We start from the raw sequence: 17130 nt of genomic DNA, 5'->3' as shown, positions 1-17130 counted from the left end.
AGTAGTGTGAATTCATGGTTTCACTTAATATATTATTCTCACATCAAAATGACTGACCAAGTATTCCACAATTGGTTAATAACATAGTAAAAGCATCCTGATTGATTAATAACTTAGATTGGTTAATACTTAAATCACACAGTGTTTTAATACCGTGCTGCAAGGAGCCGCAGGAGACGTGTTCAAGAGGCACTTGCAGCTCCCGAGCCTCAGTCTGAGTATCACTGGCACATAGCATTGAACAAGCGAATATTACTGAAGAAGAGAGAGATTCATAAATAAAGAGAATATTTGGATAAGTAACACTGAATAAATGAGGAGATGTTCAGTAACTGGAGTGAACATGCCTGGGGCTGAGAGAAAGAAAGAGGGAATGAAGGACAAGGGTCTTTACTCAAATGAGAGGAAGACTATAGAGTGAAGAGGAGGAGCATTATTGCAGAATTAGCATGACTGACTGACAGTGTATTGAATTACTCTGATTTTCCTAGAGTAATGGTGCAAATGTGAGAGTTGCTATTCAATTGAGTATGGGTGCATGAATGAATGAATTGCGGTTGTACTGATTAGGGGTGGAATGAATGAGTAACTTGGACTCTCCTGAACAGGGGTGAAATGGAGTGGCTGAGTGAGTTGGGGGTGTATTGAGTAGAGGTAGGAGGAGCAGCTGAATGAGTTGGGGCTGTATTGAGTAGGTATAGGGAGTAAAGGATGAGTGAGTTGGGTTGTGTTGAGTAGGGTTAGAGAGGAGTGAATGAATGGATTGTGGCTGTACTGAGAAGGGGTAAGAAGAACTGGAAGAATGAGTTGGGGCTGTATTAAATAGAAGTAGGGAGAAGTATGACTGTATTGGGGCTGTATTGAGTAGTGATGGAGTGGAGTGAATGAGTGAGTTGGGGTGTATTGAGTAGACGTAGGGAGGAGTGGATAAGTAAGTTGGGATGTATTCCGTAGGTGTAGGGATGAGTGAATGAGTGAGTTGTGGCTGTACTGAGTTCAGATGGAGGGGGTGAGTGAGTTTGGGCTGTATGAAGCAGGGGTTATTTGAGTGAGTGTGTTGGGGCTGTACTGAACAAGGCAGGGAAGAATAACTCCATGCAGTCGCTCATTTTTGAAGAGGAAAGAGCCATCGTTCAGTGAGAAGTGTTGAGTCAGTCCTGCATGTGGTTTTAGTGAATGGTGTTGCTAGGTGGAGGATTTTGAATGGGTTCAAGGCAATTATAGAGTGAGCTGATGTAGTTCATAGAGAAACAGATGTAGGTGGATAATGGTTGAAGCCAGTGTTAAGTGGGAGAGCCACTCGCTTGGTGAGAGGAACCCTAGGATTTTTTGGTGGAAGTACCCACTCTGAGAGGGATAGGGTGACTCAGTGCAACTGCTGATTCAGTGGGTGGGTGGCACAGCTGGGTTGGGGTAGATACAGACTGATCAGTGAAGCAGTGTGATGTACCTAGGGGACAGTAGAATTGAGTTGCCAAAGCCATCCTGTCTGTAAATATGGTGCAAATACAGTTCCATTGGCTTCCTTTCCTGGGTTTTCCTATGTGCTGGTTACCCTAGTAGATGAGTGGGCTGCCTGGGCTTTCTTATGTGCCCATAACCCTGGTATCTGGGTGCCACTTGTGCTTCTGTTTCTACCATGTTTACATTCCTGTTTGCAACCCTGGTCTCCTCTGGAAGGATGATAGTAAAAGAAGATTGAAGGAAGCTGACAGAGGGAGAGCGTACCCAGAAAACCCACCTAACCCCAAAGAAATAACTCCGACGAGCAGGGAGAGTGAGAGAGGGAAGGAAAAAATGACGAGAGAGGGAAAGAGAGAGAGAAAGAGAGAGAAATATTCTGGAGACTAAAAGAAATTACCATACACCGGGATCCTGTTATTCAACCTAATTTTCAAAGGACTGCAGCTGTCGCGCTGAGATAATCAGTTAATTATAACAGTCATTGTGTTTTGGCAATGGAAGAAAAAACCCAGGCTCTAAAGCAAGTGGAGGTGGGGAGGGAGAGAGGCAAGGCTGTGTCAAAATGCATGTCAAGTGTTAGCTCTCTGGTGGGTGGGGGAAAGTCCTCCCCAGCAGTGCCTAGGAGCTGCTGCCGCCCAGGTGTTGAGGATGCAGAGAGTAGGGTTGCATCCCTTTCCTTGGAAGAGGGTGAGTTCGAAACAAAGGTGCAGCCGTAAGTGTAACTCATGAGGCCAAGTGAGCACGTGACCCCTTCTGTGGCAGAGCCACAGAGCGTAGGTGCTTGGCACTGCTCCTGGTGAATCAGAGGTCTGTGCTTTGGAGCCAGAGATCGTAATTTCACTCTGATTCTGGGGGCAGAGCAAAATGCATGTGTCTAGCTGCCATGATGAGCAGGGCATGTGCAGAGTTGTACCAAGTTTGGTAGCAATGCCTCTCCCCATGCGGGTCTGTACCTGAGTTCAAGATGGGTGGGCTGCAGTTTGCACGCTGCCCTAGAAGGGATGAAATGGGAGTAGGTCTCCTGGAGGTCGGCCTCTCACAGGGAACGACAAAGAAGGAACATGAGAGAGGAGTGGGAGTGTCTAGGTCAGGGATTTGCTAGACCTCAAAGCATGGAGTGGTATATTGAGGGGGAAACAGTGGAGGAACCTGGGCAAACTTCATTTATTTGTATCCCAAAGACAAGAGCTGTGCTGTGGGAGGAATTGTTTTCAGGGGATGCCGGATTGCAGACTGGCCTTCTCCAGCATGCTGCCTCCCTGCCACAGCCAGGGCTCCTTGGCCATTCCCTGCTGCAACTCCCCCTTCTCCCACCTGCATCCAGCGCTCCCACCCTGTTCCCTCCAGAGACCTTTCCCCACAGCCAGCTCTTCCGCTGTGTTCCCTACAATGACGCCCCACAAAACCAGCACTCCCACCCCATTCCCTACAGCGACACCAACCTCAGTCAGTGCTTCCGCCCTGTTCCCTACAATGATTGTCCCCCAGGCAGGACTCCTGCCCCTTTCATAGAATCACAGAATCATAGAATATCAGAGTTGGAAGGGACCTCAGGAGGTCATCTAGTCCAACCCCCTGCTCAAAGCAGGACCAATCCCCAATTAAATCATCCCAGCCAGGGCTTTGTCAAGCCTGACCTTAAAAACTTCTAAGGAAGGAGATTCTACCACCTCCCTAGGTAATGCATTCCAGTGTTTCACCAACCTCCTAGTGAAAATGTTTTTCCTAATATCCAACCTAAACCTCCCCCACTGCAACTTGAGACCATTACTCCTTGTCCTGTCCTCTTCTACCACTGAGAATAGTCTAGAACCATCCTTTCTGGAACCACCTCTCAGGTAGTTGAAAGCAGCTATCAAATCCCCCCCTCATTCTTCTCTTCTGCAGACTAAACAATCCCAGTTCCCTCAGCCTCTCCTCATAAGTCACGTGTTCCAGACCCTTAATCATTTTTGTTGCCCTTCGCTGGACCCTCTCCAATGTATCCACATCCTTCTTGTAGTGTGGGGCCCAAAACTGGACACAGTACTCCAGATGAGGCCTCACCAATGTCGAATAGAGCGGAATGATCACGTCCCTCGATCTGCTCGCTATGCCCCTACTTATACATCCCAAAATGCCATTGGCCTTCTTCGCAACAAGGGCACACTGCTGACTCATATCCAGCTTCTCATCCACTGTCACCCCTAGGTCCTTTTCCGCAGAACTGCTGCCTAGCCATTCGGTCCCTAGTCTGTAGCTGTGCATTGGGTTCTTCCGTCCTAAGTGCAGGACCCTGAACTTATCCTTGTTGAACCTCATCAGATTTCTTTTGGCCCAATCCTCCAATTTGTCTAGGTCCCTCTGTATCCTATCCCTGCCCTCCAGAGTATCTACCACTCCTCCCAGTTTAGTATCATCCGCAAATTTGCTGAGAGTGCAATCCACACCATCCTCCAGATCATTTATGAAGATATTGAACAAAACCGGCCCCAGGACCGACCCCTGGGAACTCCACTTGACACCAGCTGCCAACTAGACATGGAGCCATTGATCACTACCCGTTGAGCCCGACAATCTAGCCAACTTTCTACCCACCTTATAGTGCATTCATCCAGCCCATACTTCTTTAACTTGCTGACAAGAATACTGTGGGAGACTGTGTTAAAAGCTTTGCTAAAGTCAAGAAACAATACATCCACTGCTTTCCCTTCATCCACAGAACCAGTAATCTCATCATAGAAGGCGATTAGATTAGTCAGGCATGACCTTCCCTTGGTGAATCCATGCTGACTGTTTCTGATCACTTTCCTCTCATGTAAGCGCTTCAGGATTGATTCTTTGAGGACCTGCTCCATGATTTTTCCGGGGACTGAGGTGAGGCTGACTGGCCTGTAGTTCCCAGGATCCTCCTTCTTCCCTTTTTTTAAAGATTGGCACTACATTAGCCTTTTTCCAGTCATCTGGGACTTCCCCCGTTTGCCACGAGTTTTCAAAGATAATGGCCAATGGCTCTGCAATCACAGCCGCCAATTCCTTTAGCACTCTCGGATGCAACTCGTCCAGCCCCATGGACTTGTGCACATCCAGCTTTTCTAAATAGTCCCTAACCACCTCTTTCTCCACAGAGGGCTGGCCATCTACTCCCCATGTTGTGATGCCCAGCGCAGCAGTCTGGGAGCTGTCCTTGTTAGTTAAGACAGAAGCAAAAAAAGCATTGAGTACATTAGCCTTTTCCACATCCTCTGTCACTAGGTTGCCTCCCCCATTCAGTAAGGGGCCCACACCCTCCTTGGCTTTCTTCTTGTTGCCAACATACCTGAAGAAACCCTTCTTGTTACTCTTGACATCTCTTGCTAGCTGCAGCTCCAGGTGCGATTTGGCCCTCCTGATTTCATTCATAGAATAGAATCATAGGATATCAGAGTTGGAAGGGACCCCAGAAGGTCATCTAGTCCAACCCCCTGCTCGAAGCAGGACCAATTCCCAGTTAAATCATCCCAGCCAGGGCTTTGACAAGCCTGACCTTAAAAACCTCTAAGGAAGGAGATTCTACCACCTCCCTAGGTGGTAGAATCATTCCTACATGCCTTTCCGCCCAGCAACTCCCCCACAGCCAGCACTTCTGCCCCCTTCCCTACAGGAACTCCCCCCACAGCCAGCGCTCCCACCCTGTTCCCTACAGCAATTCCCCCACAGCCAGCGCTCTCTCCCCGTTCCCTTCAGCGACACCAACCTCAGCTAGTGCTTCTTCCCTGTTCCCTACAATGATTCTCCCCCAGGCAGCCCTCCCACCCCGTTCCCTACAGGAACTCCCCCCACAGCCAGCGCTCCCGCCCCATTCCCTCCAGCGACCCGCCCACAGCCAGCGCTCCCGCCCTGTTCCCTATAGCGTCTTCCGCCACAATCAGTGCTCCCACCCCGTTCCCTACAGCAACTCTCCCACAGCCAGCGCTCCCACCCTGTTCCCTCCAGCGACTCCTGTTGAAGCCAGCACTTTCTGCTTTCTTGTGCACATTGGTTCCTCCTGTGCAGTCCAGGGGAATAAGACGGAGGAGAGACATTGAAGCCCTCCCTTCCCTTGTCAGGCAGAGCGATGCAGAGAGCTCTGATGCTAATAACTGTTCTCAGAACCTCTGATCTCCTGTTGCCCTGTCCCTCCCCTTCTTGTGCCCACCTTCCCCTTCCCTGCTGGGAGCTGCTGTGGGTTCTCCAGGTGGACTGAGTTGATGCAAATTCCCCATAACCTTTGGTAGTACTATGAATATATAAAGTGCCTAGGTCACTTGGGAAAACAGAGGGTGCTCTCTCTGGCCTGCCTGGGAAGTGGCTCCTGCATGGAAGACCATTTCTCCAGCCCTCAGGTCTCCTAAATAAGATTTCCTCTTTGAAAGCTCCCTCATCTGTGTGGTGCTCTTAAACTCTTGAGCTGCTCTAACTATCTCTCCAGAGCTTTCCCTTTCCTCCTGTCTGACAGATGAGGGATGTAATCGCTGCAAAGGGCTTATTTACATCATTCCTTTCCTTTCGATGTGGTTACTTTTTCCTTGAAGATGTTAGGCTCCGCACAGATTTTCCTGTGCTCCTCACCACAGAGGATATGTGTTCTTTTGCCTCAGGCTAGGTGTGTGGAGAAGAGGGTGGCTCTGGGTTGTCAGCTGAGCTCAGCCCCTTCCGTATTAGCACTGGGGAGGACTTGTGCTGAAAGCTTCCTTTGAGCAGTACCCAGCTCCGCCCTTCAGCCATACCAGCTCCCCCACAGCGGTGCCCCATCAGTGCCAACCAGGGTGCAGGCTCCGTGAGCTTCCTCACAACGGTGCCCCGTCAGTGCCAACCAGGGTGCAGGCTCTGTGAGCTTTCTCACAGTGGTGCCCTGTCAGTGGCAGCCGGAGTGCAGGCTCCGTGAGCTTCCTCACAGCGGTGCCCCGTCAGTGCCAACTAGGGTGCAGGCTCCCTGAACTTCCTCACAGCAATGTGCCTTTCAATATCGATCAGAGCTTCAGAGGAGTTAGTTTTCCCACAGTGGTGCCGTGCAGGACTCTTGCCCGTGAACCTCCTCACAGCGGTGCCCGCTGGGAGACTTTCTTTGTCACAGTGCCCTCCTGTAGTAGCTAGGAGTCCAATACCGTGAGGCAGCCTCTCAGCTGTACTCTGTTAGAACCAGCCCATACTCCTGCACTGCCAGATTCCTGATCCAGTGTGTCCCTTCCGGGGCCAGTGATGTGAGCGTCTATGCAGCAGTAGCCTATCTGTGTGCTCCCAGACCTTTGCAATGGAAGCTTCTGCATGGCAGTGCCCCGTTGGCTAGGGTGCAGGTAGTGGGAACTTCCCCATTCAGTTCTAGCAGCCAAGATTCCAGCTTCCTTGCAGCTGGGCCCTGTCGATGCCAGCTGAGCCCTCTGCAACGTTCACCTCCTTGGGAAGCCCTGCATCACTGAGTGCTGGCACTCAGACAGTGGGAGCTTCCTCAGCTTAGCGCCCACCCAGTACCAGTGGGCACTCTAGCACTGTGAGCTTCCTCATAGCAGTGCCCTGTCCGTGCCAGCCAGGACTAGAGCCACGTGAGCTGGGGCTACGACAGTGGAAGCTCTCCTGCAGCCCGCAGTGCCCCGGGTGAGGGAGAGAGCTGTCATTTAAACCAGCCGTATATGGACCCGGCCGTATCTATGTCAGCACAGAAGGGCAGGGGGTGATCTGAAGCTACCCACCAAGCAGAGCCGTGGCGGGGGTTAGGCGGCACGTCACTGACTCGGGGTGGTTGGAACTCAAATAACAAGCCACGGGGCAAAAGCTGAACAAATCTTGGTGGGGCAGAGCAATATTGGGGGGCATAAGTGCCAGCTTCATACTGGGAGAGTCTGCACAGGGATTAGAGAGAGCGAAAGAGAGGGGAGGGAAATGTGGGGGGCGGGGAGGAGAGCCCAGTTGAAAACAGAGCAGGCCCCAGTGCAGGAGAGAGAGCCAGCCAGAGGCAGGCAGGTATGTGGAGGTGAGCAATCATCTGGACAGGGCGTGGAGAGGCAGAGAGGGAGGGTGGCTCAGCCTGCTTCTGGATTTCCAGTCCCGCAGGGAGCAAGTAGTGTTCGGTGGGTTTTTAAAGCATAAATTTCTAATGGGGAGGCTCTTAGCACCGTTTATGTGATGGTAGAATAAACGCCGGCTTCCTAATGCGCTGGGCCCCGCGGGGAGGGGATGCGAATGGCATGTTGGCAACGCAGGCCCCAACTCCCAGGATTTCCCTTAGTGACTTGTGCTTTCACTGACACATGGGGCCTGCGCTTGGGCCCCCTGAACCTTCCGGGCACACTGAACCCACCCCATTCCCTGATTCACTGACCTCTAAAACCCCCATTACTGCTGACTCACTGACCCCTGAATACCCCAGCACCACCCTGACTCACTGCCCCCAGATCCCCCCAACTCACTGACCTCTAAAACCCCTGACTCACTGACCCCCCCAGTCCCCTGGAACTGCCCTGACTTACTGCCTCTGATCCACCCAATTCACTGACCTCTAAAACCCCCAATCCCCCTGAAACACTGACTCTCCCCCCCCCAGTCCCCTCATATTGCCCTGGCTCATTGAGCCCCACCCACATCCCTGATCCCCTCAGACTCACTGACCCCTCCAATCCCCCAAAGGCTTACTGACACCCCCCGATTCCTCCATACCATCCTGGCTTACTAACCCCCCAGTCCTCTGACCCCCTGTCACGGATCCACAGGATCAGTGCTACGCCTCCAGCTTTTGAACAGTCTGGTGGAGGAACCCCTTAGATATGCCAGACCCCCCAGGGGTCTCATTCTTCCTTCCGGGCAGGCCACGCGGTCTCAGAGCCTCCTGAGACTGACCCTCTGGGCCTTCAGCACCCCTGCTTCACCCTGTGAGCTCTGCTCAGTGAGTCCGACTGACAGACCCCTGGTAGAGACTTGTGCACTTGTCAGGGACTCAGCCAGCATTGGTAGTGACGCTCACGCAGTGTTGTCAAGACAGTGGGGTTTATTAGTCAACTGGAACGCAGCATAGGAAGTGCTTAGGTTAGCACAGTGCACTGAAGGTTAAAGCAAAATCCTCTGTGGTCAGCCCCGAGCAATTCACCAGCTCAGCTGTCGAGAGCTCCATTTTTGGGTTCTGGGTCTCTCTCTGACTTCCTCAGTCAGTTCCCAGGTGAGAGAGCCCCAAGCTTCCTCCATAACCTACATCTCCCGCCTTTCCAGCCTTTGTTCTCAAGCTGCTCAGCTTCCCTGCTGAGAGGCGGGGAACTCTTCCTCTGGGTGGTTGGTTGCTAGGTGTCAGCAGCCCGGCGTTTGGGCTTTCCAGTGTCTTCTCGGGTTTTCCAGTGATATGGGTCAGCCTAGGCCAGTCCTTTCTCAGACTCATTCAGTCCGCTCAGACAGCTCGGCAACACATACGCACCCCTGTCTGTTAGCTGCCCTGAGAGCAAATTTAATCCTTTCCCCCCCACTCCCCACAGGGTAGCAATGCAAAGTATAGGGGAAATTGAGGCATGCACAGGCTTCATAAAAATATTACCAAAAATTCCCACTTTGTCACAAAGGAAGTTATCTGGGGGGCCGCAACCCTCTGCTCTGGGAGAGGTGTCATCTCCTCCTGAGGTTCCTTCCACACCAGCCCCATGGGGCTTCTCTTCTTACCTGCATTTCCCCAGCATGCCCCTTCTCCCCACCCTAGTCTGCAGCTGCTCCCTCCACCCACCGCGCATATCATTCTCTCCCTTGCTGGGGCTTCGGAGAAACAAGAGGGAGGATTGTGGCCAAGTGTGGTGTCAGCACCCTCCCGGCCAATACTGAGGACACTGCTGTTTCCTGGGATTGATGGACTCATCTGCTGGCTGATTTATAGCAGGGCTTGGCTGCAGGACACCATGGTCCACTTCCCCGCCCCTGAGTGGCGGATGCCTTGGCTGTGATGGCAGAGGCAGGAACGGGCAGAGGAAGGAGAGGCATCGTGGGGTGCTGCCCTGAAGGACAGTGCAGGGGGTCGCCCCAGGAGGAGAGAGGGGGCTGATGAAGCTTGCTGCAGGAATGTGACGACCGGCCCATTTATTGGCTAGGAACTCTGCCTACGGATGAGCCAGGAGCCAAGGCACGGAGATGGGAGAGCTGGGGTTGGGAAAACCTCTCCCATCCTGTGCCCTTTACCCTTGGGAGTGCGAAGCTGCTGTCCCTTTGCGTGGGAGGGGGACTGCATAGGGATCCAGCATGAGTAGAAGCCAAACATGGGGGGGCCACAGGGGACTAGTGTGCCATGGTGTCCCCCAGCCCTTACAGGCACACCTCGTCCTCATCCCCCCTCCCCACCAGCCACCTCCTTCTCTTCCAGCCAGATCTGACTAGCACGGGTCGGGGCTCCTCTGCACAAGTCATGTTGGCCGAACCAGGCTTGCCTCTGCAAGAGAGGAACCTTGGGCCTGTCCTGGGTGCTGCCTCCCCTTCAGCTGTGCAGGCGCCACCCTGCACCAGTGTTCGGGTGGCTCTGCACCCCAGAGCTGGCCCGGCGACTGGAGCGTGGGAGCTTGCGGCAGTTCCCGCTTTGCTGTCAGTTCCAGCCAACATAATGAAATGGGCTGAAGCCAGTAGCAGCGCGCCAGGCCTAAACAGAGTCTGGGCACTGCATCCATGGTGAAGAGGGGTGGGGGGTTGCATTGGGGACAACTAGCCAAGGGGAGGTTGCCAAGCCAAACAGTAGCAAAGGTAGAGGTACTTGTGTGTGTGAGAGAGAAACCCAGTTCAGTTCTTCCCCTCCCCGCAAGGGGCTGCTCCCACAGTCCACCTGAGGGTGTGTTGGGAGCCTTGCTCCTGGGGCTGTCTCTGGAAACTACATTTGTCTGTCTGTTTATCCCTTTCCCTTGTGTTTGTGGAGCTGGCTGGATGCGTGCAAGCAGGGAACCCAGAGGCCATGCTAAGGGAGAGGGAGGGCCAAAGAGAACAGCGTAGGGGTGCGGGACAGCAAAAACCTCTCAGATGGACCTAGGTAGGGAGACAGCCAGCTCCAGTGGGAGGTGGGGAAGAGCGCTAGGGAGCGACAGGAGCAAATCAGCAGTGACCCAGTTGGGGCCAGCTGAGTCTCCTTCCCTTGACCCACAGGGGGATGCCGAGTCAAGGCATTATTTATTATTACATTAAGACTTGAAGACAAGAAGAGCCAGACCTTGGAACCCAGCACCACTGGCTACAGCACAGTCCCTGGCCACAGCAAACCTGCACTTCAGCCAGGGGCCGTTGCATGATGGTAACAGGCGGAATAAGGGTGGAGGCCTCAGCCAGGCAGCGGTGGGGAAGGGGTCTTTTCCTCCCTCTTGTTGCTTGGATCCCGCTCAACCTCCGCCCTTGCCCCACTCCTTCCTCCCCCTGCCCTCCCCTTTGGCTCTTGGTTTTCCTTTCTGGGTTATTGAATATGTAAATGTCTCTCTCTGACACCATCTCTGATCCCTTAATCCGGCTGCCCTGGTAATTCTGCAGCCCCAGATCAGCTCAGATCTCTCCACAGACATAAGCCTCCTCCTTCAAGGGTTTGCGTTTCTTCTCCGCTCCCCCCCCCCAGCCACCTCTTCTTTCTTTCTGCCCTTCGGGTCTCTGCACTGGAAATTGGTTGGGCTTTAGCAGCAAAGGGTTTAGCAATATCTTTAGTGAGCGTCCCTGGAAAAAAAAAGAAGAGTGAAGACAGAATCCTTAATCTTAAATAACTAAGATGCATTTTTTTTTCTCTTATTTCTTATAGCTCCCCCTTCCCGTGCCCCAGTTGGAGAATGGGAATGTCTCCTTAGCCCCCAGCAGAGGGCACTGAGCCAAGGCTGGGGATGCACTGAGAGCATAGTGGGAGAGGGGGTCAGTGGGCGAATGGGGATGTGTCAGCAGGTGGTGCTGACGGAGAAGGGCAGATCGGGCCAGAGAAGGGAGACTGCAAATGACTCCTTGGCACCAGCAGGGGATCTCTCACAAGAGAGGGGTGTGTTGGCAGCCCCTGGGAAGAGGTGACTCCAGGATGGAGCAGGGAGGATGTTGGCTTGGCGACAGTAGGGGGTGCTATTTTCCAGGTTAGGATGACTCTCCGAGCCTGAGAGTGGGGGGGACAGCAATGTTTCCCTGCCACCAGCAGGGGGTGCTCTCCCACGGTGGGGTAAAGCGGCTGATGATCCTTTCCCTTCATCCTAATGAAGCTGGCTAGATTCTTTAACCAGCCTGGGCAGGAAATAGTTTGGTCTCCCTCCCTGGCAGTAGGCACCACGAGAGCACAAATAAATAAAATTAATAATACAGCACATGCTGCCCACACCACACTGGGGTGCAGCTCTGTATACCTGTCCTATGCCAAGTAAAGCAGCCAACCGTTGCTGGAGGGCTCTGACTGACAGCCCCCATCCGCCCTGTGCCAACACAGCCCTCTGCTCCAGCATGGGTGTCCGGCGCTCACAACCCCCTCTCCCCCGGTTCCAGACTTCCCTCTCTGAGCCCTGCTTGCAAAGGCCGCGTTGTCCCCAACCCTCGCCTGCACTGAGACGAGGGAATTATTTTCGGAACGAGAGCGGTTATGCAACCAATGAATTATTTATCATTTTGCATCAAGGAAAAAAACCCCATTTAGTTGGGATTCTTATTTATTTATCGTCAGTACGCGCGCACGTTTGTGTACTGCGCGATTTCCGTTCTCTACACCAGCTGAAACTCCTTGGGGTTGGGTTGGCTTGGGTTGTGTTTCTTTATGCTCTGGAGTTTTAAGCCGATCATAACACAGCCGTGTCCCTCCCTCTGTTCCATCCCACCTTTCCCCCCCCCCCCACCGCAACCAGGCTGTGATTCCATTACATAATGAAACCCAAGTACCCTTCTAGCTATCACCGATACAAGATTATGTTGCAAGGGATCCCTTTGCCAAGGCTTATCAGTGTAGCAGGCAATACCACCTCCCCCCCCCACAACGCTCTCTTTTCTGCTCCTCCCTGTCCCCAAGAAACTAACAACCCTAGCTGTCTTTTTCTGTATTTCAAAGCCCCCTTGACTGATGCCTCCACTTGTCTCTCATGTGTTTCCTTTCCAGATTCCGGTGACAGATGGATCGCTCGCTCGCTAGCTCTCTAGCTCTCTATATTTTTGTTTTCAAGATGTTTGATCTGAAGTTCTGAAGCATCTCGGAGGGGACCCAGGAGAGGGGGAGGAGGAGCAACCCAGGGAGCCCAGCGACAGAAGAGGCAGCTCCTCCGAGACACCTGGGGGTCGTGGGGGAAGGCGGAGAGGGTGTGGGGAGGTGTCGTTCCTGAGCCTCCAGGAAGATTAGTTGTTTAATTTTTGTTTTGTTTTAAAGAGAAGCACAGATTTCCGCTCGCCCCCCCCCTTTCCCCCCGATTGGGAGCGGCAGGAAGGAGTGGATTTTGCCCCCTGCTGCTCTACACCCCGGGGTTGGCGCGGAGAGAAAGAAAAATGTTGGTGACAGCACCGGATAGAACTGAGGTGCCTGTGCCCTCCTATCGCTAACCACCAAGGGAGCGTCGCCTCTCGTCCCCTCCCTTTGCTCTTCGGAGGCTCGTTTTCCTTTTTGCCAGCAGGGGGAGGGGGGGGTGCCGCATCCAAACATGCTGCTTCTGGGCTTGTGGGCAGCTGCCCTGCTCTGCGTGTTCTCCCCTGGCATGGTGCGTGGCGACTGCTGGCTGATCGAGGGGGACAAGGGTTATGTGTGGCTGGCCATCTGCAGCCAGAACCAGCCTCCCTACGAGACCATCCCCCAGCATATCAACAGCACAGTGCACGACCTGCGCCTGAATGAGAACAAGCTCAAGGTGGTGCTATACTCCTCCCTCAACCGCTTCAGCAACCTCACCGACCTGAACCTGACTAAGAATGAGATCTCCTACATTGAGGACGGGGCTTTCATGGGCCAGGCCAACCTGCAGGTCCTGCAGCTGGGCTACAACAAGCTCACCAACCTGACGGAGGGCATGCTGCGCGGCATGGCCCGGCTGCAGTTCCTCTTCGTGCAGCACAACCTGATCGAGGTGGTCACACCCACCGCCTTCTCTGAGTGCCCCAGCCTGATCAGCATCGACCTGTCCTCCAACCGGCTGAGCAGGCTGGAGGGGAACACCTTCACCAGCCTGAGCAACCTGATGGTGTGTGAGCTAGCTGGCAACCCCTTCAACTGTGACTGTAGCCTCTACAGCTTCCTCACCTGGCTGGTGGTCTTCAATAACGTCACCAAGAACTATGACCGGCTGCAGTGTGAGACCCCCCGAGAGTTCGCCGGCTACCCGCTCCTGATGCCTCGACCCCACCACAACCGCAACGCCATCACCATCTTCCAGTCCATGTGCCGGGGAGGCACCATCCCATCCCTCTCAAGGATCAACCCCACCCCCTACACTCCTGACTCCCAGAGAGACCTGGATGAGAACTCGGGGTTCAACCCCGGGGACTTCCTCTCCGTCGAGCCCCCAGCCTCCTCCACCACCGACTCCTCATTCAACCCCAGCATCAAGCTGCACCACGTAACCATCACCTCAGCCACCTTGGTGGTGACGATCCCCTCGCCCTTCAGCAAGATGTACGTGCTGGTCCAGTACAACAACAGCTACGTTTCTGATGTCACGACCCTGAAGAACAAGAAGGAGTTTGTCACCCTTAGCAAGCTGAAGGCCCACACGGACTATACCTTCTGTGTGGCCTCCATCCGCAACTCCAAGCGCTACAATCACACCTGCCTGTCCTTCGCCACCAGGAGCAAGGGGAGGGAGGACCCAGTGCCCAATACCTCCACCACCACTCATTACATCATGACCATCCTGGGCTGCCTCTTTGGGATGGTCATCGTCCTGGGAGTGGTGTACTACTGCCTGAGGAAGCGAAGGATGCAGGAAGAGAAGCAGAAGTCCCTCAACGTCAAGAAGACCATCCTGGAGATGCGCTATGGCTCGGATATAGACACCAGCTCCATCGTCCACACTTCGCAGAAGCTGGGCGAGCCGCCCGTCATCCCTGTCTCGCGGATGTCCTCCATCCCTTCCATGATGGGGGATAAGCTGCCCCCGTCCAAGTCAATGGAGGCTGGGATGGAGACCCCCAAAGTTACCACCAAGGGCAACTACATTGAGGTGCGGACTGGCGGCGGGGATGCGCTGGAGAGAGCCCAGCGGGACGATGATCTGCGTGAGCTCGACAACGGCCAGGGCTCGGCAGCTGAGATCTCCACCATCGCCAAGGAGGTGGACAAGGTCAACCAGATCATCAACAACTGCATCGACGCCCTCAAGTTGGACACGGCCTCCTTCCTGGGAGGAGGGAGTGGTGTCGACTCGGACATGGCATTTGAGTGCCAGTCCATCCCTGCCAGCTCCTCGGGTGGGCTGGAGCGGCCCGGCTTCCTGTCGCCACCCTACAAGGAGAGCTCCCACCACCCCCTGCAGCGCCAGCTGAGCGCGGATGCGGCTGTGGCCAGGAAGACCTGCAGCGTCTCATCCAGTGGCTCCATCAAGAGTGCCAAGGTCTTCAGCCTTGATGTGCCCGACCACCCACCAATGAGCAAGTCAGATTCCAAGTACATTGAGAAAGGCAGCCCACTCAACAGCCCCCTGGATCGTCTTCCCCTGGTATCCCCAGGTGCCATCCACCACCTGGAGGTCAAACCTTCCTACCATTGCAGCGAGCACCGACATTCCTTCCCGGCCCTCTACTACGAGGAGAGTGCCGACACCCTGAGCCAGCGGGTGTCGTTCCTTAAGCCTCTCTCCCGCTCCAAGCGGGACTCCACGTACTCCCAGCTCTCCCCCAGACACTACTTCTCGGGCTACTCTTCCAGCCCCGAGTACTCGTCCGAGAGCACCCACAAGATCTGGGAGCGCTTCCGGCCTTACAAGAAGCACCACCGGGAGGAGGTTTACATGGCGGCTGGCCACGCCCTGCGGAAGAAAGTCCAGTTCGCCAAGGATGAGGATCTGCACGACATCCTGGATTACTGGAAAGGAGTCTCCGCTCAGCAGAAGTTGTGACTCTCTGTTTAAAAGGAAAGAAAAAAAACCCAACAACCACCAACAGAAGAACCACTTGACTGTGAACAAAAACCGAACAGGCCCCTCCCGCCATGACAAAAACGAACCGAGAACCGTTTCTTACAAAGTTTACAAAAAAAAAAAAAAAAAAAGGCAAACAAAAAACAAAGTCCCGCAATGAATTGTCTCTCCTGTGTTATGGGGACCACTGTTCCTCCTGCAGCTGGTTGGGAGGAGCCGCCTGCTTTGACACTGTGGTAATGATGCTGACGGGCTAGCGGGAGGGAAGGACGAAGAGGGGGTTAGGCATGGGCAGGGGGCAGAGAAGGATGCTAACCAGCCCTAGACTAAACCACTAACCATTGCTTTTATGTTCCTGTTGTTATTTTGTTCCAGATGGTGGGGGGTTTTTAAGGATGGGAGTGGGGCTCCTGCTTGCTCCCTTGGGGGAAGCCCCCACCAAGAGAAAATGGGGGATGTCACAAAACAAAGAGCCCCTCCTTGGCATTTTAAGGGTTTGGGGGTCTTCAAGGCTTCCTTCCACCCCCCCAAGACTTGTGGGGTTTGTACAGACTCTAGCATGTAACTGGAGGCTCTCTCTTTTTCCTCCACCTCGGACTCCATTAGGGTTCCCTGAGCTTGGGTTTGGGTCTCCTGGCTTGTGGCCACATCAGCCTCCCTTGTTCACTGAGGAAGGGAGGTAGGGCACACAGCACAGGGCTCTACCCGCCACCGGTGCATTTCAGAAGAGAGGTCACCGACTTTCTTAGACCCCGGGGAACCCCCCACCCCCACCCCCAGCCGAACAGTCCAGTTGTCTTCCAGGAAATGCTGGGGAGCATGTTCTCTGGCATGGCAAAGTGGGGTTCGCTAACGGCAGGGCGATGGGGGAGTGGGGAAGAAGACGGGAATTCCCAACTGCACTGAGATCTGAAGGGTTCCCCCTCTCACCCCCACCCCTGCCCTGCACCAGAGCTGGGGAGGGGCACGCGTCTGCCACCTCCTTCATTTGTGCTGCAGGTTCTGCACCCCCCCTTGTGCTTCGTGGGGGAAGAGGGGGGATCAGACCCTTGAGGAGGGCCTAGGGGAGGAATAACAGTCACAGGATGCTCCTATGCCTCCTCCCACCCAGCTAGACCAGAGCAGGGCCCCCTTCTCCCTGGGTGGGAGGGGGTAGAATGAGTGGATGGGACCGGGGACAGCTCTCTATTGCCCATTACACTGGATGTGTAAAAAGATGAGTCTGGAGAGGACAGTGTGGGGGACCTGGATTCCACACGAATAGGGCACATGCACCTCCCACAGATAGGCGAGAGCTTGGAGAAGAGGGGGTAAAATATGGGAGGGAGGGAGAGAGAGAGTGTGGGGAATGGCCAGGGGAAAGAGGTTACAGCCCAGGAGATTGGTTCTGAGGCAAGGGGAAGGGGGGAGCAGCCTTGGGGGATGATTTCTTGGGCCCTCCCTTTGTGGGCTCTGTCATGGAGGTGGTGTTGGGATGGGAGAGTTATCTGCTCCTGGGCTGAGCTCTTTCCCTGCCCTCTGCAAAACTCCCAACAGGCCTCCTCCTCCTCCTCCGTATTGGGCTGGTCCTCTGTGCCACTTGCCATGGTGCCCACCCATCAGAGGGAATCCCCAACGTGCCTGCAAACCCCACATGCCCAGCCTGCTCCCCTCCCCACACTGCTCCCTG

The 17130-nt window shown here is 54.3% G+C and overlaps 1 protein-coding gene across 5 annotated transcripts in view; it reads left to right on the top strand.

Annotated features, from left to right (window-relative positions):
• The window catches only part of ELFN2 (extracellular leucine rich repeat and fibronectin type III domain containing 2), a 60764-nt gene extending 43998 nt beyond the window's left edge, over positions 1–16766 (top strand). For all 5 annotated transcript variants that reach the window (XM_073330311.1, XM_073330283.1, XM_073330321.1 and 2 more), the window contains one exon: positions 12503–16766. In XM_073330311.1, coding sequence (XP_073186412.1) covers positions 13035–15440 — 2406 coding nt within the window. In that variant the 5' untranslated portion in view covers positions 12503–13034 and the 3' untranslated portion in view covers positions 15441–16766. The remainder of the gene's footprint in view (positions 1–12502) is intronic.
• The last annotated feature ends 364 nt before the right edge of the window (positions 16767–17130 follow it).

The sequence above is a fragment of the Lepidochelys kempii genome, chromosome 1, assembly GCF_965140265.1.
Source record: "Lepidochelys kempii isolate rLepKem1 chromosome 1, rLepKem1.hap2, whole genome shotgun sequence".
In the NCBI taxonomy this organism is placed as follows: Eukaryota; Metazoa; Chordata; order Testudines; family Cheloniidae; genus Lepidochelys; species Lepidochelys kempii.
Note: the sequence above shows the minus strand (reverse complement) of the source record. Positions and strands in the feature narration are given on the sequence as shown.